At 47.3% G+C, this 27,912-nt stretch overlaps 1 protein-coding gene across 16 annotated transcripts in view; it reads left to right on the top strand.

The window, feature by feature from the left end:
- Positions 1-27,912, top strand: part of FBXO34 (F-box protein 34) — a 35,496-nt gene that overhangs the window by 2,712 nt on the left and 4,872 nt on the right. The window contains exons 2-5 of one of the 16 annotated variants that reach the window (XM_084520166.1): positions 9,892-9,970; positions 12,715-12,816; positions 20,269-20,363; positions 22,788-22,987. In XM_084520166.1, the coding sequence (XP_084376292.1) occupies positions 22,911-22,987 (77 nt within the window). In that variant the 5' untranslated portion in view covers positions 9,892-9,970; positions 12,715-12,816; positions 20,269-20,363; positions 22,788-22,910. Of the gene's footprint in view, positions 1-4,299; positions 4,325-7,348; positions 7,407-9,145; positions 9,327-9,422; positions 9,527-9,584; positions 9,653-9,891; positions 9,971-10,052; positions 10,790-11,062; positions 12,817-14,711; positions 14,855-20,268; positions 20,364-22,787; positions 22,988-27,912 lie in introns of those variants that run through there. The other 15 variants (XM_084520168.1, XM_084520155.1, XM_084520167.1 and 12 more) reach the window with 15 other exon arrangements.

Genomic DNA, 27,912 nt, shown 5'->3' with positions numbered 1-27,912 from the left:
AGGTCTGATACCTGCTTGTAGTGAGAGGAGCAATTTTCCTTGCACTCCTTGTAGCTGAACCTATGAGGAAAACACAGCACTGGTACTAAGGCTGTCATTAAAGATAACGTGGCTTTGCAAGCACGCGTGTCTCTTGACCCAGTCTAGTGCTTTTTTGTCCCCTGTGGATTATTTGGATTCAATACTAGATGTTCCTGTCTGGACGTTGAAGCTTTGAAGGAGGTTTTAGTCCAGCGAAAGTGGCTGGTTAGGGATCTGCTGCCTGGTTTTGTAAGCTCTGCAGGGAAGGAGGCGCAGGAATGTTGCTTTGGTATATGTGGCTGCTCTGTTTTTATTTGTACCACGTTTTACTGGTCTTGTTTCCTAAGCTATTTTGGCTCGAATAACTTAGTAAAGTTCGAATCTATTCAAGTCTGTGTGACAGACTTGAAAATTTGTGTTTAATACATGAACGTTTTTCTCTTAATAATGTCATCCCCCCCCAACCTCCCACCCAAATGAATCAGGATAACTGCCCATCATGTGGATTCTGGATATAGCTGAGGAATTAGTATGTGTTTATTCCCCAAATAATGGTCATGATGATATTATTTTTCTCCTTTCTTGTAGAATATCTGCTGTATCACTTGCCAATCCTGCTGTTGCAGCCTTACGCCTGTAGCATAACGGGAGAAGCACCACGGTGGGAGTGGTGTTCAGCTTTCCTCTGGCTGCTTTGGGCATCAAAAGCAGTGAAAGCACAGCAGGACTGGCTTTCTTGTAGGGTGGGCTTGTTGTAGGGTGCAGCTTGCGTCAGTGGTGCTTGGGTAGCCAGTACCTGCTGCAAGCTGGGTCTCTGCAGCGTCAGTGCGATGGGGATCAGAGGCAGATGCATTAAATATAGCTGAAGGATGCCGAGACTTGTTGCAGTACAGGGGCGAGGTGAATGTTTACACAAATCACCTTCCTACACATCCGAGGCTCTGCTGCCTCCTTCATAAAGCGTTGCTGCTGGGCAGCTGCGTGACTGCCTAATAATAATGTTCTTGGGGTAAAAATAGACTACAGAGGGGCGTGTAAATGGCAGTTAAGAAAATTTCATATTTTTTGTAATTATTCAGCAACGGCTGACTCTTACCTTGGGGTGCAGAAAATAGCGTTCTCTTCCACATGATTATAAAAACCTCCTTCAGAGGCTGCTACGTCTGCAGTTCGCAGCGAAGTGCTGGCGTTTTGGTAGCACGGAGGCTGAATTTCTGCCAGTTGAAATCTTGGTGTCCTAACGTGCCATCCTTTACAGCGCTTGGAAGCTGATACACAACCTTCCTCTGCCTCGCAGCAAAACAACCAGCGATTAAAAATTCAGCAGATGCTGTGGTTCGCTTAACTACTCGTTCTTGCATCATTCAGGGCATATCACACAATTAATGTTGCTAATATTCAATCCAGCTTTTTCAGCTTTAAGAATGGGAATTATCTGAACTACCGTGGGATTTATGGAGCTGTGTTGGCAGGCAGCAGGCTATGCAAAGTAAATTATTCAGAGGTGTTTTCATCCTTTCCCCTAAAGTGGAGAATCTCCTCTTTATTTCTCAAATATTGTTTGTTCCTGCCAGGTGGGGTTTTTGTTTCTGCAGCTCTTCTCACTTTAGAAGTCGAAGTGTTTTCTTCTGATTGCTTTGAGATAAATGAGACTCCCTAGTTGAGAAGGGGGGGGGGAACACCCAAAAAGCCACGGTAGGTGTAAGCGCTTGCTTTCTTACCTGCATGCAGTATTTCATTTGGCCACAGAAGTGTGTTTGTGGGAGAATTCTCGCTTGGTTTCAGCCAGGGTTGCCTACTGCTTTCAGAAAACAGATTTTTAATGTTGGATGATTTTGGTTTATAGCATATATATCCAGTGTGTCGCACGTTTGCCTTGTAAACAACTTGGATTTAGGCTTTCCCTTCTCCGCTCTATGTCCCTTTAAACATTTGGAGCTTTGGGGTTTTTCTAGCAGCATCCAAAGGTTCTGGAAACCTTTTCTGGAGCTACAAAGCAGCACGAATGTATCAGGACTTGTGGCTTCCTTTAGCACCATCCTTTCTGTTTGGGAGCTGGTGCCTCTGATGCAAAACAAGAGGCTTCCCCATCGCTTCTTGTAACTGTGGTTAGGGTTGACCTCGAGGTGTGTCCGCTCCTCCTGGGTGCCCCCGAGCATGGCAGGGACTGCCCCCTATAAACACCAGGGCTCGCTCAGCCCAGCTCTGAGAAAAGTTGCTGGGTCTTTGGGTGTCTTTGAGAGGACTTTGCTGTACTGGGGCAGCCGGGGGTTGTGCGCTTGGAGAAATTAAATTGGGAATGTGGAGCGCAGGTTGAGTATTTTGGTCAAGGGCACGCGTGGTTCAGCGTCCTTCGGCGTGCTGCTGCAGGGAGCTCCTGAGTTGCCTGCTTAGGAGAAGGTTGTGTTTAAGCATAAAGCGACAAATCAGGAAGAACAGAAGGTCTGGGTTTGTGCGTTACTCTGTGTGATAGACAATATATGGCAGATACGCATCTGAACCTCTTTTTTTGGAAAAATAATGGGCAAAAACCAGAGACTTTTCTGTTCGAGCACGTCCTTAGAGCTTGCAGTTCGGATACCTTTTCGTTTGGGCTCTGCCGATTAGCACATCAAGAGGCTGCATTTTTAGTCAAAGCAGACATTTTTCTTCGGAGGAACCTGTTCGGACTGCTAACACTGAAACAAGTTCTCTCAGCAAAGTACATCAGCCAAGTTTTTAGTAGATACACAGTTGGCTTGAAAAATGACATCTTAAATCTGTGCTCCCCGGCCTCTTTAGTGTCTTGTCCACGACAATGGATAAGAAATATGTTGGTTTTTTTTGCAGATTTCTGGTACCATTATCGGGTGCAGTGCTTGCAGCATTGATATTCAGGATAATATCTTTAATCTCCAATTGCAAAAATAACTTCACACGCAGCTAATTCCATCTGCTGGAGAAATAAGAGCGAGGCTGACTTCATCACTTAGTTGGGACCTGCTTATTGCTGTGCTAATTACTATGTATGAACTTTGGAAATTTGCATATTTTGTTGGCAAACCGAAGTGGCAGCCATTTAACTCGGGATCTTATTAACTTTAAACATCCCTAGCAACTCCGAGCTACTTCTAGCTCGTCTTGTGGTGGTTTTTTTTTGGTGTTTTTCAAGCTTTGATTTAGTGAGCTCCAATATATACATATTTTTTTCCTCCTTACGGTGACTTACACATGTAACAGCAGCTTACTGCCATCCCCAGTAACTTTCAGCCTGGGATCTAACACAGGATTCCTGCTGTTGTTCGAGTTAAAAAAGTAAAATGCTGAAGTTGAATTGTCCTAAAATGAATGCTAAAACAATAAAATTAAAAGGGAGGCTCCAGTCACTCTTCTGGAGTGCGTGAAGAGCACTTGATGTGTTGTAGGTGTTGATAAGTTGTCAAAACGTAACCTTGGGGAAATGAGGGCACGTCAGTTCTGGTCCTCATTCTGCTAGAAGCTGGTCTCCTGGCATAAATTCTTAAGGTACAAAGAATTTGGATATAAAGCCATCATTACAGCTGGTTACTAAATGCCCTCTGTTACTAAAAGGCTGGTTTGGGGCACATTTTTCATCTTTTCAAGGCGTTTGGCACCTTTTCTACTTGGTTTGCTTTTCTTCTTATGACTTCTTCTGGTTGGTTTTGCTAGGAGCTAATCCAGGGCGGCCCATAATCTGCAAAATATTGAAGTGATCGGAGTTTTACACTACGAAATGCTGTCAGCTTTAGTGGTCAGCTGCTAGGGACTGCCTGATGTCCTCCTGGAGGCTGAATTCACTTCAAAAATTTGAGTTATCCTCCCTGCGTTGTGGCCTTAGCCTGCTTTCTGTCCCAGTACCTCAGGAAACTTCCCATTTCGCTACGTGACGTTGCAGTGCCGTGTCTTTGTCCCCCTTTCCTCCTCCCTCCCGTTCTGTCGATCACTGAAGAATGCGGTTTCTTCCCTGGGATGATCAGGGTTGTATTGCTGGGCTCTTTAATTCCTTTGCAAACGGGCAGAAAGCCAGAGTAAAATCTCGTTCATAAGTCACTCTGGAGATTTCTTTGTCCATGCTATTATTTTCTCTGCATGCTAACATCACTGAGAAGGCTTTTTTCTTTTTATTTTTTTTTTTCCTTCAAGTTTAGACCCAGCATAATTACGTTTGTGTGCATTGTAGGCTGGGGTGTTGCTGCTGTCCAGCCCAGCAAGCGATTTTGGAGGCCTTCTCAGGCAGCTCACCACTTCCAAAAGCTCTTGTAGCATCAAAGGCAAAAGGAGGCAGCTATCCCTCTGCATCTGGGTAGGTGAAACAATTTTCTCTTGTACCTAAGCTTCAAAGAACAGCTTGTGCCTGTGGTTTGGCTTTCTGCAACGTGTCCTACTCGAGGCTATATTTTAAAATGAGTCTGGAGACTGGGTTGAACCAGGATTTTGTATGGATCGAGCGATGGTCCCTGGTGTTCAACCAGGGTTTGTGCTCCCCAGCTCGGGTGCTGGTGCTGTATGGCCTTCTAGAGGCAACCCAGCTCTCTTTTGACTTAAAAAGCTCTTAATTAAGGTCTTTGTTCTGAGCTTTGCCTTAACTAAGCCTTTATTGCAAAGTGTAAAAATCCTTTCCATCGTGAAGTTGGAAAACTGCTCTGTTGGAAAACTCTTTCCACGACTGCGGTCCTCGCGTGTTTACATCTCCACACAGCCACCTCTTGTCCTCCTGGCTCTGAGGCTGGGAGAAGCTCCCTGTGAACACGTGTGCGAAGCTGCTCCTTGCCCTCTGTAGCAGCCCTGTTCAGCTTTTGGTGTGCTTTCCCTCTGACAGCTGGGATTTTCTCCTGTATTTGTCTTTGCCAGCACGTGCCCCCTGCCTGGGACAGCACCTTGAGCTGCAGGTCCAGGCCATCCTCTGCTGACCAGTGTGTGTGAGCTAGTGGTAGCTCAAGGGGAACGTTAGGGAGTTGGTAAGTGAACCCTAAAAATCCTTTAAGGCAAGTCTCTACCCTGTGAGTGGGTTTCTAGACCTGTCTTCAACCATCGGGGCATCAGAGCTGACTGTGAGGTGTGGCACAGACGGGTGTTTTCTCACTTTTCTTTTTTTAAATTTAATTTCCTTCCTAAAGGAGGGTGGCACTCTCCTGTCATTTATTTTTTTTTTTAATGAGGTAACTGTCTGAACAAACAGGTGAATGAAGTAAAGCAAAGAGTGCTTGCTTACGCGCCCGAAATCGAAGTAAATCTGCCAGCCCTTTGGAAATTCTGGCTTTTGGAGGATCCCTGATGGCACCGAATCCAGCTTCAGCATTAAGGAAAAAACCAAACACACGTAAACATATTTCTCAAAGAGTGCTTATGCCTTTTTTTTTTTTTAGCAGCAGCCGGGCAGATGTAGTCATATTAAAACGCATAATAACTCGCTGTAAATTGGTGGCTCAGCAGAAGCAGCTGGGGACGTGGCTTTGATGTCGGTCACGGGGAGTTCTCTTTTAACACAGCTCTGCAGGCCTGTGACGGGGAGCCCGGAGTGGTTCGAGCGGTGAGACACGCTCCCTCGCTGCTGATGCACGAGATGGCCCCGGCAGGAGACTCAACCAGTTCTCCTAATGATGGCTTTGCCGTGCCCCGACAGCTCCCAACCACTGTTGGAGTGGTGGCCGGTGAGATGGCAGCTTGTAGGCTTCGGGGTGAGCTGGGAGATGAATAGGAGGAGCTTACATACCTCTGTAACAAACATCTCTGCTGAATTTTGCATAGTTCCTACCCTAAAAGGGTTTTTCCCCCACGTTTTTCTTTTTTGGATCAGTAGATGTGGCCACAGAGGAAAGGTTTGTGTATTAAGAGCATGAAGTTAACCAAAATACAGCTTCATCCCCGGGCTGAATGAAGCTGAAGAAGTGAAGGCACCCACCGGTGTCCTGTTGGGATGCTGCTTTTGTCTTTGGGGAGCGAATTTCTAAGAAATTTGGTAGAACTTGTTATAAAAAAACATCTAGGAACTTAATCTGACTGCAAAATTGTTGCATCTGTAGAGGAGCCAGACAGAGAAAGTTCACAGATGTTGCTGCTTATGCTAATATTGGTTATAAGGTTTTTTTTTTTTTTTTTTTTTTTTAATTATCATTATTTTAATTTTTAGGGGGAATTCCCCATCTCTTGAGCCTTTCCTTGTGTTACAGAGCACACCAGAAAGGAGTTGCTTTGTGGGAAAAAAAAAAAGACCAAACAAACCAAAAAGCAATAGGGTAGAAGTTGGTGGTCCCAGAGCTTTGCTGGGGAGTCCCAGCCAGCTGGGGGAGGTCGGATATTTAATGAAATAATTTGGTGTTTAATTGGTGTTACTGGGCTGGGGGGGGAGGAGGGATGAGCATGAACGAATTTTATCAGTTGCAGAGTGGAAGCAGAGGGTTCCTGGGAGTTGCAGCTTGGCTTTGGGATGTCCGGGACCTCTGCCGTGTCCCATATATAAGCCTCAGCTGTGGCAGGAACCACCTGCAGCTCCCTCAGGTGAGATGGGGTGCGAATTATTTGGGTAAAATGAGCCAGCACTTCCAGGCTGGGCTCAGCGAAGCCTCAGCAGGAGCAGCAGTCCTTTTTCCTTTGACCACTGCCTTTACTGGAGCAGCAGGCACGTTAACCTCGTGTGGGGGCTGAGAACACATCCCAGGAAGCAAAGCTTCCTTCTGGGGAGATGCTGAGCGTGCTTCCCTGGGCCTGGCTTGTTAGCAGCTTGTGACAGCTCTGCTTTGTAGGTATTTTAAGTGGCGAGGGTAGCAGAGCTGCAGGGAGATGCGATAACGTCTGCTTGCTTGCTTGCTTTCTAGGGGGAGGGAGGAGGAGGAGGAGATGGCCCTAATTGCATACCTTCCAATTGCAGTTACCTCATTACTGAATTATCATCGGAGCAGCCCTGCAGTCTGCTCTGATAGCAGATAAGTGGTGTGGCTCGCAGCACTTTAATCTAAACAAAACTTAAGTGCTCTTTCCTTTTTCCCTGGAGTGAAACTGTAATTTCGTTACGCGAATGTTGGCCAGGGCAAAGTTTTTTTCTTTTTTTTTTTTTTTTTTTTGCAGCTGTCACGATGCTTCCCTGGGCTTTTTGCGCGTTTCGGAGGCGTGTCTGCAGCATTTCGTAGCACAAATACCCTAAAACATACCCTAAAACACTGCTCTCCTTTACCTGGCAGCTTCAACTGAGCCTTCTCCCAGAGCTTTGCGGGGTGAAGGCGTTCAGCACTGACGCTGGATGTCCCAAAGGGCTGAGATATGAAGCGTTTGGGTTATATTTCCTTCCCAGAGAGGTGCCTGTTAATTAGTTTCTCCCTCTGCATTAGGTCCTGAGGATCCTAGGTCCTAAAGCAACAGCCTGCTGCCTTAGGGTGGGAGCCCGAGAGGTGAGTGGCAGCCTGTGCCTGCATCCCCTTGGGCAGGAGTGGGCAGTGCTGAAACTCTTTTTGGGTAACGTTTTATTTTTGGCCTGCCGTGGAGCTGTTAAATCTGATCTGTTCCTAAAGAGACAGCTGGCTGCGTGCAGCCTGAGCCGGGCACGATTTTTGGTCTCTGGTTTCTTGACTCGGATGGAAATGGGGTTTGTTTTTTAACTCGACTGTCGCTGCCCCAAAAGGGGTCTGTGCTCACACACTGTGCTGGGGCTCGAGGCGGAGCGCTCTTGGCTGCTCCTTGCTGTGAGCATGGGGACTCAGGGCAGGGTGATGGGAGGATGGTAACACGCTGGGACGGGTCTCTGATGATGTTTAAAGCGTCTGGGGAAAGTAAAATGCAACGTGCTTTTTTACATCAATGATTTTTGTAAGTTTGGGCTGCGTTGTGCTGGTTGTAGCTGGGCTGATCTCGTAGAAAACTGCACACGGATCCGAGTGCAGCACTAATTTGTTGGGGTGAGTGAGTTTCAAAGGGTTACAGCACGAGGCCTTGCATTTATCGAGTGGCTTTCAGAGAGAAAGACAGGACTGGGGAGGATCCGTGCTTTGCTAAGAACAAGGTGGGTTTCTTAATGAGACCGACAGCATCACCTTTTTTAAGGAGGCGTTTATTTCTGGAGCTGATCGCGCCTCTGCATTCACCTTTAGCCACTGATCTTGCAGGGACAGGAGTCTGGCAGGTTGCATTGGGTAAGTGAGAATGAGTTTCAGGCCTGGGGTGCTCTCTAGAAGCAGCCTGTTGGGGACAGCAGCCCAGCTCGTTCTTGGCCACGGTTTCTTCAGGCAACGCAGGTAGCAGGTTGCCTTCCCCATGCTCTGTCTTGAATTTTGTTAACCACACTTCCAGTGGCAGCTGTCTGCCCTTGGATCTCTGCCCCGTATTTCCCCGTTTGTGGTTGGAAGGCGCCCTCAGCCTTTCCTTCCTCTCTTGTCTTCTCCTTCGGGGTGCGATCGCCGCTCCCCTGGGCAGCAGGGAGGTGATTTAGGGTCGCTTCCACCAGCGTGCAGCTGCTCCTTGTGCCGAGGGCAGGGAAAGGCTGACTTTAATCTGAATTTACCGGGTAGTTAATAAGGACCTCTGCCCCGAGAAGCTCGTTGAGCCGATGTTATGTTGCGGGAGCTCCATGGAGATGAAGCCTGCTGGCTTTATTTTTGCTCCGAAATCCATTTGGCTTCAGGTTGGAAACTCCGGCGGCCCTACAGCTTTGGGAGCAGGGTGAAAGGGCTGAGGCTGGGTAAGTCTGGCTGCTTTGGTGGCCGAGAAATGGCAGCGGCACGTGGAGCTTGCCGCTCACAAGTCCTCGTGCTGACAGCAGCTCGTCTCTCATCCACTTTTCCCCTTTATAATTGGCAATTATTTTGTTTTTAAAAGTGAAAGAGGGTTTTACAGGCTGCTTTTTCCACAGCCGTGGTCCACAGCAGCAATCAGCTGTCGTGGTGCTGGGCTCCGGAGCTGCCTGCGGTGGCTGCTTGCATAATTCAGCATTGCTCAAGCAGCAGGGACCGAGCGAAGGTGTTCACACCAGCCCTTTGGAAACTGCTCCAGCTCGGCCCTGAATCCAGCTTGGCCCCGAATCCAGCTCGGGCTCACGCTCCGACAGGTCGTGGAATTGATTTATACAACGCCACCGGGGTGTGTGGCACGGCGGAGGCAAATAACCAGCGGTTCCCAGCCCCGAGGCTGGTGTTTGGTGTTAGATAACACGGCGTGGGGGAATTACAAGCAGGGAGCTGGGCGACACGGGCGCTGGGAGCACTCCTTCGGCGCTCTCAGTGCTGCCTGCAGCTCGCTAATGGCCCTGTGAAGAAACCCGGGGGTACGTCTGAGGTTAGAGGAAGGATGGAGGTCGGCTCTGTAGGAGGAAGCCTCGGGTGAGCTGCCGAAGACATGCGGGTTAATGAGAGCAAAGCGGAAGGAGGCGAACTGAAACCGGCCGGGTGCGCGGGGAGTGGCCCCGTTTACACACAGCCCGGGCTGCAGGGCTTTGGGGTTGGGTGTCGGGGAGGCTCTGGAGAGCAGCAGCCGGCCCCCTAAACCTAAACCAGGCTGCTCGATGAGAAAGGAGGAACAGGTAAAGGGAAGGGAGTAGCACGGCTGCTGCCTGCTCCTTGCTGTCCCTGCAGCCTGGGTCCCACGATGCTGAAGCGTTTTCCTAGCCTGGCGGTGGGACCTGTCCTTGTGGCAGCCGCCTTCGGCAGTAATTACTGGGCTCTTTTTGGGGTGTGCTGGCTCAGTTGACCCCAAAGATTCCCTTCAATTGGTGTTCTGGGTGTCAGCAGTGTATTGATCATTCCCGGGTGCCCTTTGGGCACAGTGAGTGGCTGGTGTTTGTTACGCCTTAGGCTGCTGGATCTTTTTGGTTTCAGGTGCTGGTTGGTCGTCGTAACGCCATTAACCTGTAACTAATTTCCTTTTTCCTTCCCTTTTGCTCTTCAGAAATGCCTTTCTCGTGAGTGTGCGAGGAACCTACACAACTGTAATGCCTAACACTACATGGAGTAACAACCCTGTGAAGGTACCACCCTTTTTTTAACTAATACACGACTTCGTTATAGGTTGGGTTAATGATGAACGGGCCTTTGCTTCACAGCCAAAGCTCAGAACTGAGGAAGCCTGTCTTATTTAATGCCTCCTTCTCCAGAAGGGTGACAGCACTGTGACACCGTGCTCTCATTTCCAGAAAGAGGGTGCCAAGGGGGCCACCCCTGTTCCTCGGGCTGATCTCTTTTGGCAGCTTGGGTGTTGCCTTGGGAGCAGATGGCAGCTTCTATTCTGAGAGCTGAACCTCCCTCCTACTTGGTGGCCATCCCTGGAAAAAAATATTGCCCTTCTTTACTGATGCATCATGGCTTGCCTCTTCGTCATGATGTTAACGACAGCCTGGGTCATCTTTCTTGATAAGAGGCTTCCAGGCCTGGTTATGAATATTAAGATAAAGCGCAGTTACACGTTAACATTTGGGTTGGGATGTCGTGGCTGTTTGTGCTGCAGCTCTCAGGCGTTGGCTTGATCTGCTGCCTGATCCCGCAGTGATGCCATAATACTGAATTTTGGACTGCCCCGTGCATTTCCATGGCAACAGACTGATGTCACAGACTCAAGGACATGACTTCAGTGTACGATCATGCAGAGGCACGATCAGAGTCGTGAAGGAGAAAGCTGACTAATGCACATCTCAAAAGCAAACAAGGGGAGTGCAGGTTACGGCTGACCAAGCAAGGTGTTTCACTATAAAAATTCCCCTCTCAGAGGAGGATCTGATCGTGTCTTTAAGACAGGAACACTTCGTCGTTGGTGAGCTTCTGTTTACAGTGGATAAGCAGACGTCTTGCAGGTATCCTGTATCTTTTAAGCAGGTGGTGTTCTGGGGCTGGGAAACTCGCTGGTTGTTTTCAGACCTCTGCAAGGGCGACTTGTTTTGTTTTGATTTTAAAGAACTTCTCGGTAGCAGAGCCTCTTGTTAGCGTACCGAGACCACTTCTTGCTTAGTGTTGTTCAAATAGTTTAATTGGTTTTCCAAAGCTTTTATTTTATCCATAACATTGGAAGGTGAAAGGGGAACTCTGCATCTGCATTATGGTCACATTTTCCTATATCCTATTAGCAGATTCCAAGATTGTTTAATGTGATCTCCACCCATTTCATTTGGCTGCAACCTTTGCTCCCATGAAAACAAGGCTGATTGTTCTGAATTGCTGTGTGTATGTGCTTTGGCACGGCATGAAGGTACCTATAATAACACAACCATTGTCTGGAAAAAAAAAAAAAAAGGCAGTTTGCAGCAATAACTACAAATAAAAGGGTGCAGTACTGGGGCAAGGACGGAGAGTGGTAGTTTTCCCACCCGTTACATGCAGCAGATTCTCAGCGTGGTCACCCCGCTGCATGGCAGTGCTGTGGGCTTCAGTGTAGGACGGGAATACTTGGGACTAAGGGGCTGAAATATTTGCACGTTGTTCCAAGTTTCTCTTTCCTTGGACGCGGTTCCATTGCTCATATCTACGGACGGGGAGACTGTGAATGACTTTTGCACAATGCGGTATTTTATTTGCATGCTGTGAGCAGTTTAACAAGTGTATGTGCTAAATGAAGCATTCCCACTCTCAGCTAGCAGCTGACGCACCCTTAAAAAAAAAAAAAGGGGGGTGAAAAAAACTGCCTTTGGGTGGAACAGTGGGGTTTTGAGGGGTGATATTGTGCTGTGTGTCGGAGCGGATGGGTGGTTGTGCCAAGGCTGAATGCTAACTTGAAATGCTGTGGGATTCAGCAAACGACCAGCTCCAAGTCCTTCGTGCTGAAGTGATTTTCACTCATCTCCGCGCTTTCTGGAATAGAGGCTGCTACAGGGCAAGATTTGGAAGTAACCTAATTGTTTTGAATATTCGGTGTCACGGGAATGGAGGATATTTAACAGAACCTGGCATTTCTTACAGCAGTTTGGTTGCTTCCCAGGACAGGAAGCTGAAGAGTGTTTAAAAAAAAGAGGCAGGGAAGGAATTTAGCAACCATCCCTCTAAATCAGGATGCTTGGATTTGGTGCCTGGCCTTGAGCTGAAAGGGCTGGAAGCTCTGCAAGATTTAGTGGTTCACGCTGCTCGGCAGCGAACAAGGAGATAATGGTGATGGACTATCAAGAAGGCAGCCTGGCTAAAAAGAGAGGCTTTGTGATACGGTAAAAGGGGAAGGAAGTCTGGAGAACTTCGAAAAGCACCAGATGTTTGTGGAGGTGGGGGAGAGCTGTGCTATCCACGGAGCTCGCTCGCTCTTGCAGTGGAGCCAGCAGCACGAACTCGAACTCGATACCAAACAAAAGTAGGCACACCCAGTATTTAGCACAGCGATCCTGGAAAGCTGCTCTCGGGTGCAGCGGCGCTGTGCTGTCGGACAGATGTTGCGTGGTGACATCTAGCAGAGGCAGGAGTGAATAATACGAGCACCTGGGAGTTTGTGCAAGGAGTTCTGGAGGTGCTGGATGCCTCTCGTCAACGCCGACAACAATCCTAATGGGTGTATGAAACGAGGCTCCAAGCAGGAAGCCAAGAGGGATGTCAGCCCCTGAGAGGGAAACAATGACAGAAGATGCATTAAAAAAGAGGGAGAGGTCCCTCGTAGGGTGTGTTTATGGACGGCGATGACTGGAAGCGTGATAAAACAGCTTGCTAATCCTCTCTATCAAAGTACGAGTGGCAATGGTTTTTTCAGGTTGTTGAAACTTGCATGTGAATTTTTTTTTTTTTTTTTTTTTGCTCTTACTAATAGGTTAATCCACTGTAATTGGCTGTGAAATAAACCCAGGGGGATTTTCCTGTCTGTATGTGATGCACAGCCTCTTTGCCGTCTACTTGGCAACTGTACCTCCAGGTAATTAAAATCTGGTTTTTAAATCCACCGTTCTTTGCACTGTTATTTTTTTTTGCATCTTGCTGCTTCTCCGAGAGCAGTTGGTCACTCTCCTGGCTAATCTGCACAAGCCAAGATAACGGGGTATCAGGAAATAAAAACTGCAGATGAATCTTTGTACTTTGAAAAACAACGCAAGTGCTACGAGACGAGGTGAGCGTGTGAGGCACACACCTTGCTGCTGAGCTCCTAAGGATAATTTATATTTCCCAGTCCTGTGTGGAAAACGCAAAGTTCACTCTGGCTTTCTACGATCTCCTGTCACTTGCTCCTCTAAAATCAATAATCAAACTTCCATGGCTGCCTCCTCCGAGGAAGCACTTGTGATTACCCTGAAATTACAGGAGTTGCTCAGCACAGGGATCCTCTGGTTTCAGCACATAGTTTCATTGCTCTGTAGTGTTTTGAGAGGCTGAAGGGTGGGATGCAGCTACAATGAGTTTCCAGATTCCTAACAGTGTGAGGGACTGTTTTTAATACTGATGATAAAAACAGTTATTCCCAGTTGGAGGTTAGTCAGTGGTACAATTATCAGAGCTATGAAATAGTGCAGGGATGGCTCAGAATGGAAAAAAACGAAGGCTTGTAACTTATTTTCTTGAGGGAGCTGTTCGAAACTATTTCCTGCAAGCTCACAGAAAATTAGTACGAGATGTTAAATGAAGAGAGATCAAGCTGATACAGCTCGATTATTACTTCAGTAATTCAGTTTTCAGGCTAGCAAGCTTCAGCTGGCTTTCAGGGAAGGGATTTGGTAGCAATTTGTTGACGAAAGCCAGCGCGATGAGTAGGACCTCTGGAGCTGGCATGTTTAATTTGTAAGGTTATGTTCTTCTGTTGTACGATGTGCTCACACCGGCTGCTCCGTTGGGAAGCCTAAAAATGTGCTGAGTATTTTCACAGCAAAGTAACAAACCCCAGCTCAAAATCTGGTTCACTTAAACCACCCTTTTTTTTGAAAAATAGTTTGGGGTACTCTTCTTTTCTGCTCGGTTTCCTGCTGATTTGTTTCCTTATTTTCATTTGTATTTTTAATGTTTTATCCAAGAGGCGGAAACCCAGAAAAGACTATTTTGTTTGTACTGGGGAAGAGAGTACTGAGCTATAGAGTATGCATATTTTCCCCATTTGCCTTGTTTATAAGGATGTTTTTGCACCAAAAAGTTGAGAAGTTGTGTGAAACAGAAACAGACCTGATGTTTTCAGGTGAGCCTGTAGGAAAGTTCATACTTCAAAACCCAAGTTCATACTTCAAAACCCCAAAAGAATTACCCAGAAAGAACTGCAACAAGAATTTTTGGTGTCCTGCTGTAGTTACGTGCTTCTGAATTTTGAAGATAAGGATGAAAAGTGAGAGATATGCAGCACCAGTTCTCCCAGTTATCAGAGTGCTTGAACGCGCGGAAGTTTAGTTGCTAAATTTTTGGCTTTTTTCTTTGAAAACTGAATTATGGCAGAATTTGTGCTATGCTTGGAATTTCTGAAAATTTAGTTGTGTTAGTTGCTAGGCATATCAAGTACAAGACTTTGAAAAAATGTAAAGTTATTTTTTGCATCAAGTAACTCTGAGTTATTAATGGCAGAAGTCTTTAAAATGTAGCCAAAAAAAGATCTAAAGATCCACGGGATTGGTAGGTTTCAAAATTAGCTTAGATTTTTCAACGGCCTTTTGAAACAATCATACAAAAAATGCCGTTCTTAATGCTGATCTGTCTCTACTGCCATTTACCTGCCAAAAAACCAAGCTTATCTGTAGCTGAGTTAATTCAGCAGAAGACGTTCTGTGTATGTTCTTTTTTAAAGAATTTGTATAAAAACAAGCAGATACTTTGGCTGGGAAAGATTTTTAGCACATGCTATTGCCTGCCTGCTGTCTTCATCTCCAGCACTTCAGCCTGAACGTGTCGCCAGTCACACGCCCGTGGTTTGGAGTTCTCAATAGCCTTTTTGGTCTCTTCAGCCAGGTTTTGTGTTTTGTAGGCTGCAGAGCGTTTTAGAGGTGAGGCACATCCTCTGAATCCAGGCGGTGTTCCCCGGATCCTTCACTACATTTGTGTGGCACCAGCTCTGCTCGCTGATGCTCTGCTCTCTCCCTGTGTGTGCTCCTGGGCAGGCTCTGCTCTGAGCAGTGGCATGATCTGCATTGCTTGTTTTATTCCTTCTCTTTCTGGTTTGGATTACACCTTTATTTTGCAGGCTCTGACACCCTGCTGTTCCCTTTTTGTGCCATGCACGTGTGTGACTCCATGTTGCAGGCCTGGGGCTGTTGGAGAGCACAACGCATGGTGCTAGGTGAAAAATATGCTGCTGGATTGAAATGAGGGAGGCCTAATCCTGCCTGTGGCGAGCCAACATCTCCAGCACCACAACATTATTCTTCTAATAAACAGGCAAAATTGGCAATCTTCAACACGGCCTACCCCCGGCCTTCTCCTACAGAGGCCTACTCCTGTCCTCCTCTTACAGAAGCCACCCCTGGTGTCTCCCACCACCAAAACCCTGCCACCAGCACTGAGACAAGTAATTAAGGACATGATGATAATGGTGTGGAGTTGCTTTCTCTACAGACTGGTGGTTTCTCAGGTTGCTGGTCACTGGGGACAGGAGTTTTGAGGCAGTTTGAGTTCCTCAGTGAAGCACAAAGTGAAGGCTGTTTTGGGGAAGCAGTTTGCTGGAATTAATTGATAAATAAAGAGCTAAACCTCTGGGTCCAAAACTTTGTCTGTCTTCCCTTTCAGACTTGCTACTTGGATGTGGATGTATGAATCATCTCCAAGTTGGATGTGGTGTTCTAGGTTGCTGCTCAAATTAGCTAGCTGGGAAATACATAGGATCAGGCTTCTTTGGTAGAGTCGGTGCTGGTTTTTGGTGCAAATTTTCAGATTTTTAAGGTATATGTTTTGTAGCATATGGCTGGCTATACGTCTGAACCAAATTTCTGCATCAGAACAGCGTTTTCTTTTCATTAATCCATCTGTAGGCCACGTCAGAGCCTGATGCTAATGAGTGGTTTTTCTTTTTATTTTTTCGTCTGAGATCATAGCCTGTTCTTTGTGGGCATTTTTTATTAAGTAAGATACCAGTGGAAGGGAGAGTGAATCCAACACTTGTTGAGAGGGTGAAGATGGTGGTGTGCTTTTTGTGGGTGGCTTGTTCTGAAATGCTCCTAATAAATCTGTTCTGTTAGAAGTTGTCTGTCCTTAACAGAAACGTCCTGAGCTGTAAAATGTTATGAGCAATATAGTTTGAGCTTCCTCTCGCGTGTAATCTGTCCCAAAGTTGGGTATACTTAATCTGTTTTCCTAAATTTATAAAGCACAAAGGTTTTGTAAACTGCTCGCTTAGAAGTTTCAAATGAGTTCAGCATTTTTACATTGTCCTGGCAAGATGAAAGATATTTTTTCTATGAAAAAAATGAAGTTTGGGTATCAACAGTCTCCCAGTTTAGACAGAAATTTGAAAGGATTTTAAGATTTTATGACAAATTGTGAGACACATTGGGGTAAAAATTGTGGAAGATGCTAGTATGTACAAACAGGGTGGATGCAGGAGTGTATTGCAAAGAATTGGGCATTTTGAAGTACAAGAATAGCACAGTTATTTAGAAAACACTTTTGCAAAAGTACCATTATCTTTAATGTCGTGTTTCTGGTGCTGTAGCAAGGCTTCCAGTTGCTGAATATGGTTTTGGAGACCCCTAGGAAAAATCTGGACGCTTTTGAGATGCGTAGTGAATATCGTAACTTCTCAATTCTGCAGTGGGCTGGCTGGATGAATCCACCTTTTGTCCTTTTTTTATGACTGGGATTTGTTGGAAATTGACTGCAGCAGTCCAGGACAGAGAAATCCACAGCGTAGCTGTTTGGTTAAAGGGAAAGATTCAGCAGAAATAAACAGAAACGAGGTACGGCTTACGCTGCTGGACCTGTGCTCGGTGCATGGGACAGGCTGCATGTGACAGCAGAACTGACACCCTGAAAGCTGGGCCAAACAAGTCAGGGCCCTAATCAGCAAATTAAACATCAAAGCTGATAAATTCGGTGTTAAATACCAGCTGGCCTGCCGTGGGGTTTTCCTTATTAACAAAGTGCTAAGGAAGGAACTGGATTTGTGCATTTAGTGGCTATCGAGGGGTGAGCTGTGGGTTTTGTCTTTTACTTCAGAAGCCATTTCATACCCCACCAAAAGATGTGCAGAAGCTGTTACTACTATGCCATGGTGTAGGGGGACTTCTTACCTTATAGTGTCAAGTATGAGATTTCTGGTTTCCTCCTGACCCTTGCCAGTATATACCAGTAAACCAGCCAGTCCTATACTGGGGTACAGAGATCCAAAGGCGAGTTTGTCATCAGAGGAGTATTGCACACCGGTTTTGTTCTCACTGGGTTGTAAATGCTGTCGTGGAACAGTTAAAAGAGACTTTAATTCCAGGAGTGGGTTGTGTTGTAGTGCTGCATCGTTAACGAACTAGTTCTGGCTAACCAGTGAGTAATTAATGCCAGGCAGATCACCGTGTGATGGTCCGTGCGCTAGTTACCGAATCCAGCGGGCGTGTGCCACGCTGAGTCAGGTGAACCTCCCCGGCCAGGGTCCCTGGCAGCCGAAAGCAAAACAGGGTGACGAAATTGCTGTTGACAATCCTAATCTGCAACGTCATTGCTCTGATCATCGGGATCTTCTTGAGCAAACTAAGGCTGAGTTCTTGAGAAAGATGGGAGCCAGCTTCCTGGTTTTATCCGTCTCCGGAGCGGGACAGGTCGCTCTCCGTTGGTACCCCAGTTGAATGGGTCTGTTTGGGTTTCTCTTCCTGGTATTTGTCCTAAAAACTCCCCATTTAACGTCACTTCTGCATCTTTCAGTCATTTCTAGCGTTCCCCGCACGTACACGAGAGATCCAGGGAGACTTGAGCCTTATAAAACCAGGGCACAACGTCTCCAGAGCTCTGGGAGTGCTCGCCTACTATTTTTGGAACCCGCTCTATTGCTTCTATAATAGGAAGGCTTCTGGAAGCTTTCTCCTTCCCCTCGCCCCAAGAAAAGTAGCCTTTCAGCCGAGCTTTCATTAATTCCCCATCTGCATAGCAAAACAAATCGAGTTTTACATGCTAAAGAACTCAGACCTGGCTCACCCATCACACGGCCCCCAAACGCGGGGCACGGCAGCCTTTCCCCGGACCCTATAACCTAAGAGCCCGGCAGCGGCAGCCCCGCTGGGGGATGTTCAGCCACCCCCTGCTTATCATTCGGGGCACACCACACGCTCTGCGGGGACAGCAAGTGCCAAAGGGGGTGGCAGCTCTCGAGAAAGCGGAGTAATGTGGGATCTCTGCCTGTTTGTCACCCCCACCACAGCAGCACTGGCACCTAATGGGTTCCCCGGTTTTGTTTTCCTCTTGGATCGAGCAGAACGGATCGAATGAGCCAGCTCTCAGCTTCCCCCCCTGGTTGGGCAACAGATGATGTCCTTAAGCGAATTGGGCAGGGCAGCTGAAGCCTTTCAGGAATAGTGGAGCAAGGGAAACATTTTCTTGTCGTCTCCAGAACTAAAGTAGAGGGGCAGCAAGGGGCAGCAGAGCTGATCTTTCCCTTTTCTTCCCTTTTGAGATTTTCCTTTTGAGGGAAAGGGGATGACATTATCGTTCCAACACTCACCACACCTAAAGGAAAGAGAACACGAGAGCTGCAAATCGGAAACCTTTCATTATTTATTGACCTGGTCTTGGAGGAGAAGACGGGCTCTCCCTGTAGAGCTTCGTTAGGACGAGCACTTCGTGTGCTTATTGCTCCGACAGGTAGTGATGTTTGGTGGTGGCGAGCAGTCAAATGTTGCTCTGGAGCCCAGGCACTTGTTCCCCTCTTCCAAAACTCTCTATTTTGCGTTCAAAACTTTATTTCCATTGACTGGAAAAAATATAGAAACCCTTCTTGTGGCGGATGCTTCTCCCAACGTGATTCACAGGGAGCCTGCCTCTTGGGGTTAATTTCCTCCTCGTTTAGCCCCTGGAGCTGCTTCAGGTGGGAATGGGACAGCCCTGATACAAGTGTTGGGAGGAAGAGGAGGACGAGAGCCTGGCATGGCAGGAGTTAGGGTGAGTGAAATGGCTGTGAGGCTGTGCTGCGTTCCCCAACGCCCTGCCCGATTCAAATACAGGTGGGAATCCTCACATTTTTGTTAAATTTTGGTCATTTTGGTTAAATAAACACTCTTTCTGGTGTGATCTGGGGAAAGGAACGTGGGCAGGAGCTTGGAGGAGAGCTGGGGTGAATTTTGTGGGGAGCAGACCCGAGGGCAGAGGTACTGAGAGCCTGCCACTGGGGCTGCTCTGGCTTTTAGTAAGGAGAAGCAGCGGTAGCAGCAGGTTTTAGTGTGCAAACAGACAGGAGGCTGCACCTGGAAACACAAATGTGAGGTCACTGTAAAACTTGTAAGACGTTTTTAGCTAAAACACGCTTGTTTTCTCTGCTTAAAACTGTTCTGTTAACTAAATAAAACCCAGCTGATGAACTCGGTGTTAAAAAGTCCTTCTGTAAGGTGCTTACAATAGGTCGGTATTACCGTGCCTTTCTTTTTAGCTGTGTTTTAATATGGTTTTCCCCAAGCCCTCTTCTTTTCAGACTTCTGCTGTGGGGTTGGGTTTTGGTATTTTTTTTTTCCCTTCCATTTTTTGCTTTGTTTTTAGCTTGCAGTGAACCAGGCTGGGAAACAAACTGGTTGAATAAGCTGGGAGAGTGGTTCTTCCTGCCCCTGCTGGAACAGCAACGCTTTGGTTTGACGTCAAATAAAACACAGCGTTGAATCCACCCTGCGAAATCCCAAATCCTTGCTGCATTTGACTAGAAAGCAACAGGGTTTGGGTGCAGGGGCTGCCACGGGCTGTTTGGTGTTGGCCAAACATAGCTGTGAGTTACAAGGCCTCGGCACTGGTGAAGTCCCTTCCAGTGACTGTATTTCAGTATTAATTCATCTGAGTTTCCCCTAAAAATTCTTCCCTTTGCTTTCTTCTGCATCCTGGCTGTGGTGGAGGGCTCAGCCCTCGGTCCTACACCGCTGGAGGGCATCCCAAAGCTGGTCCCTGTCCCCTCAGGCGGGCAGAGGCTGCTCTGCTTCTACCAGCAGTGGGATTTCTGCTCCGAATTGCAGCCCAATATCCCTTATTCCATCTCGGTGAGCGCATTTCTTCTCCCAGCAGCACTTCCAAACTGATGATAAAACGGGGAGCTCGGTGGAGCCGCTCCGTGCATCGCCGTCCATCGCTGCGGGAGCGTGATGCTGCCCGCTGCCAAAATCCCCGTCCTTCCCACATCTCAGGCATTAAGGCATATGTTTGGGGGTGGCTTCGGAAAGGGAGAACAGCGAGATTAAGTTCTTATTTTCCTCGTCTGCTCTGTTCCTCTGTGCATTTCGATTTTCAGGCTGTGCCCAACTCTGCAAAACTAAAGCAAACGACTGAAGCACCTCCTGCAAAGGATCAGCCTCGGTTCAGAAATGCTGTGGTAGTTAAGAGGCAGTAAGTATCTCTGGGCTAGCTTGGAAGCTGTTGCTTTTTTTATTTATTCTTTTAATTTTTTATTCACAGGCACAGCTTTTTGCCACTCACACAGTGGGAATTTGTCAGGCTGGCATTAATAGCCCGTTTCAGCTCCGCTCTGCAGACCAGCAGCTAGAGGAGGGGGGGAAAAAGCCTGCTTTGTATGGAGCTGTGCTGGTGCTGCAGTGCCCGGGCGAATCTTTCTGTGCCTGTTTTGTCAGCTTTTGCTTTCCTCTAGTAGGTGCTGCTCCTTTCTTAAACACATGGCATCCTGCAGCGTGATGCCTGTGCTCGGACTGAGCTCGTGGCTGCCCAAACCCGAACGAGTTTGGTGGTTTTGCTTCTCAAACTGCTGCAAATGAGATCTTTGTTTGCTTTTTCCTGGCTTTTTATCGCTTATTTTTCAGCTTCTCATTATTATTATTTTTTTTTTCATTCTGATCTGCAAAGGGATAGGACTGAGGCAAAACATCTGATGTGCTTAGCCAGGAATACATCGGGAGTTTTAACCAGTTGGAAAGTGCCTGGCATTCCCGGCGTGGTATGGCTGCATTTATTTGGGTGTGGATGTTTCTGTGATACAGTTCCTGCTGGGTCTGAAATGCTAGTGTCAGTAAAGCCAGAAGGAGAAGCCAGACAAAAGCTTGGATAGAAGTCAGAATCTCAATGCCTCTTGCTGGTGGTTGATGGGAAAGTAACGATTTTGTGTTTAACTTTGGGGTTTTCATAAAGCGCATGGTTTTTCCTCTGAATTTCTGTTAGTAAACATCCATTTGTCAGCCTACAAAACGTCCCCAATGGGTGATTTTTGTGCCTAGGTTTCATTCTTGCGGGTCGGTTCTTGGTTTAGGCTCTGGGCAGCCTAACAAAGGGGGTGTTTAACCGCAAAGCCTTGAGTTTTGGTGTCAGCCTAACGTCTTGTCCTCCTGAATTCGTGGAGCAGGGGGCACGCTCCCGTCCTCCAGCTCTGCCAGGGCACCACCTCGGTCTGCTCGGCTCACTTTGCGTCGTGCGGAGCTCAGCAGGGACTTCTGCACGCAGCCTGGAATGTGTTTATACGATATTTTCGGTATTATTTTAGGCTCCTGCCTGCTCAAACGCGGGCAAATGATTAACCTCTCGTTCCCCATCGCTAGAGGAATTGTGAAACCGCTTCAGCAGGCGGAAGGTCGGCTGGATCGAAACCAATTCCTGCCGCCCTGCTGGGGAAGCCGTCCGGAATCGCTTTCTCAGCACGTGTGGCTAACGAGTTGGAGAGGGTTTCCCAGGCCAGGAGAGCTTAGTGGCAGCCCTGAGCTGTAAAGCACCAGGGCCAGGCAGTAACCGAGCTGTGCACAGGTCGGTGCTCCCCTGCAGGGCAGATTTTTCTCAGGCAGATGTTGCTAAAAGAGGGGAGACGTGAGAGGCTCCATCTCTGTGCCCCTGCAATGCCAGGTCGCGGAGATGCTGCTGCAGGAGTGGGCAGCACTAAGAGCAAAAGCTGCTGACAAGGAGAACCACCTGCTGCCCTAAATCCCAAATGCTGTGGGGTCAGAGCTCTGCAGTTAGCATCTTCAAGCGGCGTGCCTTTATTTTGGCATCGCTGCGCTTGGACCTCCGGAGGGAAGGAAGCGAGCAACCTTTAAAACAATTTACCAGCAACTTAGGCTTGAATATCTGAGTTTTTCCAGGGCTCTTTTGCTGTGTCACTTGTTCCTTTTGTGTTCCAACGCGTTGCTTGTTGTTCTTTCACCGTCAAGGGCCGTCACAGCGCCGGTAAGAGTTGGCTGTGCCAAGGACAAGGCGTAGAAGGCGGCAGCCCAGTGTGAGCGAGAGATACTGCAGCACAGCCGTGTTCTGCTGAAATCCTCTCTCTTATCTGCCTGTGATGCAAAGGCAGGGCAGCCTCCCTGAGCTTTGGAGGCTGTGTGGTGGCACATTTTTCTTTTAAATTTGATGAAATCGGCCACGCTGTTGGGACGAGAAGGCTAACCTAACTCCTGGCCAGCGTCAAATCGTGCCGCTAGTTGCCCTCCAAAGCCTGGCACCGTGCTAACGAGCAGGGAGATCTTAACGAGCCCAGTTTGCTGGGAAGACAGCACATCCCGGGGGGGCTGTGGTCACATTTAAGGGGAAGCACAGTGCGGGCAGGTAGTGTTGGGGGCGTTCAACTCCGGCTGCACTAATGGCATGATGTTAAGTATAAGATGTTTAAGTTGTTTTACATTTATATACGTGGATGTGAGCGTATTTATATATGTATGAATGGGTGTGCACATCTATATGTGTGCTATGCATATAGATATTTAGGTTTTATATCTTCCCCCCCACTTCTTTGGGAAGGGGTCCTTGTCCTGGTCATCCGTGCCTCAAATCGCTGCCGTCCTCCAACCCATTCTCCTTGTTTCTCTCCTCTTTTTTCAGTTCCTAGGTGGGAGAGACACGGTGAGGCTCTGTGCGGGGCAAGGAGCGCTGATGAGGGAGCCTTGCATGTGAACCAGGATGGACTGGCTGTGACGGCGTGCCTTAGCTGGAGAGGTGGTTACGATGAAGAGTTCCTGCAGAGCTGGCCTCCACAGGGAACCGCTGAATTCCTCCTCTTCCACCTTCCATCAAGTCAAACGGTACGAGGAGACCAGCTGGTCCGCCTATAATTAAATCCTTGGTACCAATTTGGCCTTCTGCTTACTTTCTTGTCGTCTCGCGTGTCACTTTGTTGGTCTCAATTCTTACTTTTGGATACTCCTTAAGTGAAACATTGTAATGGCCTAAGGGCAGAAGTGGTTTTTGACATTTTCTTTTGATAATGACAACTACAGGCTAACTACAGCTGGTGCTGCGCTTGGTTTGTACTCGATATTTTGTAGCAACAGCTGTAAATTAGTTTGGGAATATGGCTTTGAAGTAAAACTCACTTGGAGGATGGCTTGTCCTGGTAGGCTTTGATACATGCAGTCAGCTTACAGCAAGTGGAAACGCTGGCGATCGTTTTTGTGGTTTGTCTCACTCCGGAGTAAGTAATTGCATTAGTTTAAGCTTAATTTTTTGTATCGCTGGCTCTCCTGTGTCTCTTATTCAGAAGAAGTGCACGATTGATTTCAAACACTTGTGCTTATGTGACAATGAAGCGAACGCCTCTCACTGTGTCTCGTTATAGGAACACCGTGCAGAACAACTTGTGCTTATGCAAATGCAAGGACGTGCTAGTTTGGTTGAGTTCAGGCTACTTGGAGAGAGGAAAAAAAAAAAAAATTATTTTTTGAAACCAAGACTCTTCAACTTCCTCAATCCGGAGGAGGAGAGCCAGCTTTCTCATTTCCAAAATTCGTGTGGTTTTAAAGTAAACTTTAACCTTTGTTCCTTGTGGTTATGCAGACAACATATACTTGCTGTGTTAGCCTCGTAGTAATTTAGTGCTGGAAAAGACTGCCTGGGTTGCTCAGCGCCTTGCTTTCCCAAGCAGTATCTCATAATCCCTTCTGTAAACTCAGAATTCCAGCCTAAAAACAATGACACCTCTTCTCTCCTCCCATAGATCAGCCGTTACTGAAGATGACAGATCTAACTGGGATCCTTCTTTGGATTCCCAGACTGAACATTCATGCCAGCTTATAGATTTGTTTGAGCTTGCGTTGTCTTTATTTTATTTTACTTTTTTGCATAAGGACCACTTATTTTCAGTGGGTTATCTCTTTCCCTGCAGTCAGGGAAATGCAGTTGTATTCCCTCACCTCTGGTCTTGCTGCACGAAATGACCCCAATGTTTTCAAGGAGCTTCTTGAACAGTGACTGCTGCTCTTCTCAGCCTGGGTGAATCTCCTCTGAGTCAGAAACTGTGCTGAACTCCAGAGGAGCCCTTGTAGGAGGGCTTTGAAGTGATGCCTTGAATGTATCACAGGTTTGCCTCGGTGCCGTAGTGCAAATCCAAACAAACCCAAATCATTCCCCAGGCTGATTCCGGAGGCATGGCTTTGCTTTCCAGGCTGGTATTTTATTATTCAGCATCACCTGGGACTGTCTGCTGCTAAGCCAGCTTCTTGGTTTGTTTTACCTTTTCTTTTTCAATCTGTTTTAACCAGTAACTCTCCTTGTGCCCCCTGAACCCCGTATCAATAAACCACAATATGTGGCATTGTTCAAGAGAGATCTTTTTTGGAGAACCTTCAGGTTAGTCTTGCATATTGAACTCTTCCTTCCCCCCCGTTTATCTGTGGCTTTGTGATCCTCTTTTCTTGCAGAACACCTTTTTGTGTTGAAGTCAGCCTTGCAGGCCTGGAGGTGCTGTGATCTCTCTCCCTTCTCTTTCTCCCCTGCAGCACCATGTTTTATTAACGCTGAATGTTGCCTTTCAAGAGCTTTATAAATCTTGCTCCTGGCCCTGCAGTTTATGAATCTGTTTTGGAATCTAAAATTGAAAGGAGCCATTCCTTGCAATTTTCATGATGCTTCTTAATCTTCCCACCCTGCCATCTCCCAGTGTTCTTCTTCAAATCGACCCCCTGGCTTGTGGCCTCGTGATCATCCTCAGCACCCCTCTTGAAAAGAATATAAACTCGAATTTAGTGCTTTGTGCTGAACCTGGAGTCCTCTTGATCTCTGCTCTGACCTTGCTTGCAGCCCTGTTTCTCTCCCTACCCTTTCTCACAAACTGGAGAACCTTCATTATCAATATAATAATGATTATATATTTTATATATCCATATAAATATGTCTATATAATATATAATTACATATATATAAAATATATAATCATTATCTACAGTAGGTTTACTATTTCTTTGTCTATATGTTTGCAGGGACTAACCCTGCACCACTTCTTAAGCTTATTTCTAGACGTTTTGATTTCTCAGGTTTTAACTTTCCAGGTGATCCTGACCTGGCGATTTGAAACTTGTGGTTGTTTCTTGTATCCTTCTGGAAGAGGGAATGTATTCAAGTGGAGTTTCTTCAGTTCTTATTTGGGATGTGTTCTTTACAATGAAAACACCTTTTGGTTCCTGGAGAATGCCTCCTGGGCTGCTCTGTCTGCAGTGAAATGCTCCCTACCGCAGCGTGGCCCCCTTTGTGAACCAGCTCCTTCAGGTCTTGAGTTTCAAAAGAACAAACTGGTGACTTGCCTTCGGGTCTCCTTCGGCTTATTCTGTCCTCTGAGCTCTGAGTTTCTCACTGATGGTGCAATCCAAGGTTAATTCCTACAACCTTTCACGTGTCCTCATTATGTGTGCACAAAACCGAAGACTCAGTAGCATCCCTTGGTGTTGAAGTGTTCGAAGAATTTTGTTGTGCCATCACACCCAGAAGGATCTTGGTCCTGTAGCAGCAATAAATAAGAGAACAAGGCTTATATCAAGAAAGGTAACGTTTCCAGGAGGAAACGTGACTATTTCTGGAGAATTGGGGAATGTCTGTGCTGCTCTGAGCAGCTTTCAGCAGAAGCCTGATAAAACCAACACTTTTTTTTCCTTACAAATGACTCCACCTCTGTGATCCCTTCTTGTCCTTGTCTGTTGCACCACAGGCACGCGTGCTATCCCATCATCTTTGAGCTAAATGTTTTGGCCCAGCTTTGAGTAACTTTGAACACCAGATCTTTCACTTGGCTTTGTTTTCCTCTGCTTGGTCATCTCTGTGTCATCTGTGATATGGCTGGGAAGTAGGGGACGTGCACTTGAGCTTCTTGAGGCTCAGCAAAAATTGGTTCTACATCACTCAAGTGATGGGAAGAGCTTTTATACGAAGGACTGGCAAAGAAATGTCACTTTTCCTTGTCTATAATGTAGGAAGCAGTGGAGTACACCACGGTTCGTGTGAACCTGCTTACTCGGAAGTCTGTTCAAACCTTATCGATGGGTGGGAGCCCTCAAACCTGAGCTGCCTGCGCATCAGGCTGGGACGTGCAATCTGTCACCCGCAACTTCTTGCTGAGGAAGACATTTTTTGCAAGACTCTTATCTCGTGCGTGTAGCTAATATTGGAGTGGCGTCACCCCACGAGTTATTTGATCTCCTGCAGCGGCTGAACACGCTGTGGGGGACCCAGGGTTAAGAATTGGGCATTTACTTGGCGTTTAGCTCCTCTGCTGTCTTGGGCCAACCTTGATCCGTGTGTGCCTTGCTCCTGCTCCTCACTTCAGCCTTTTGTCTACCTGCAAAGCCTGCAGCAGTCCTCTGGCTGATGCAGGAGGCAGTTAGACAGGCATGGGGGGATGCTGAGCTTCAGCCTTTCAGCTTGAGCATGAAGTTAGCGCGGCAAAGGAGTGGGTTTTCGAGAAATAAAATACTTCCACAGCTGCTGAGGTTGAACCAGCCCCGTTTTGGAGCATCGAGCTTCCCAACACGACTTTCCCCAAGCTTGGACGTTCGCCACGCGCCAGAACGAGCTGCAGTGAGTAGCAGAGCATCGTCCAGCCTGGCTGCTACGCTGCTGGGACTTTCCCGGCCCGGCAGAATCCCTGGAATGCCTTTGAAGCAGCTCTCCGTCTGCTCTGCCTGCCCCAGCAGCGCCAAGGGGATGGAAACGGTGCTGGAGAGTGAGCCCAGAGGACCCCCGGAGCCCTTCCAGAAACAACAAGTGGTTGACCATGGTTGAACTCGGTGCTCCGTCCTCCCTAATCTGCGCTGAGGAGCTCAGCTTTATGTCAGGGAAAAAAAAAAAAAAGGGATGCCAGGGAGGAGACGTGCCCTGCCAGAGGTTATGCTTGGTGTGGCTTTTCATTGTTGTTGGCTTCTTCTTTCTCGTCTTTTTTTTGGCCCGTGCCTCGTGCTAGCATGTCCTGAGGGTTTTTTCGGAGCTGGAGTTGGCACGGCGCGTGCAGTTAGCAGCCCTGGGAGCTCTTGCCTACTGCAGTTAGTGTTTACGGAGAGAGATTCACAGGAAACTTTGGGGTTTTGATGGAAATTTTCGCCTTAATAAAACCTTCCGGTGCTTTGCCCAGAAAACCCAGTGTGAATGTGCTGCTGGAGTGGGTTCTGTTGTGTTCTTCTTCTTGCTGGCCAGAGGAAACCTTTTGGCTTCATGGGGCACTGTGGGAGCCCAGCCCGAGGTGCAGGACGGGACATGTAGGCTCTCTGTGCTCCCAGGAAGCTGGGAAAATTGAGTTTTCCCCCATTGGAGCTTCTACTGAGGGCAAGATTTTATTTTTAGGCTGCTGTGAATTAGAAGATAAATACAAAGTCAGGAGGATGCAGAAGGATTCTGCTCAACTTGGCGCAGTAGCTGATGGATCTCCCCTTCGGTAGGGAGAGGAGAGGTGTGTGTGCATGAATAAAGGTGTATATAGAAATAAATATATATTTTATATATATTTATGTATCAGTCCAGTGTGGGAACCAGCGAGCTGTAGTGAAAATGAGCTGGAGTTACAGCTTGTAAAAACAGCGGTGTCGTTCCGGAGCTCTAAGTATCCTGTTTTCCTGCGTGCCTAAGGCGCTGCTGATTAGAAATTAAAACAAAAAAAAGCCGTGTCCCTTTTTATTCCGCTGGCTTAAGGATGGAATAACAGCGGAGAAGGCAGTTGGTTCGGTGCTGATGCTTCCTGGCAGAATTATCT

The sequence above is a fragment of the Aythya ferina genome, assembly GCF_964211825.1.
Source record: "Aythya ferina genome assembly, chromosome: 5".
NCBI classification, from domain to species: Eukaryota; Metazoa; Chordata; class Aves; order Anseriformes; family Anatidae; genus Aythya; species Aythya ferina.
This window is presented reverse-complemented; position numbering and strand designations above follow the sequence as displayed.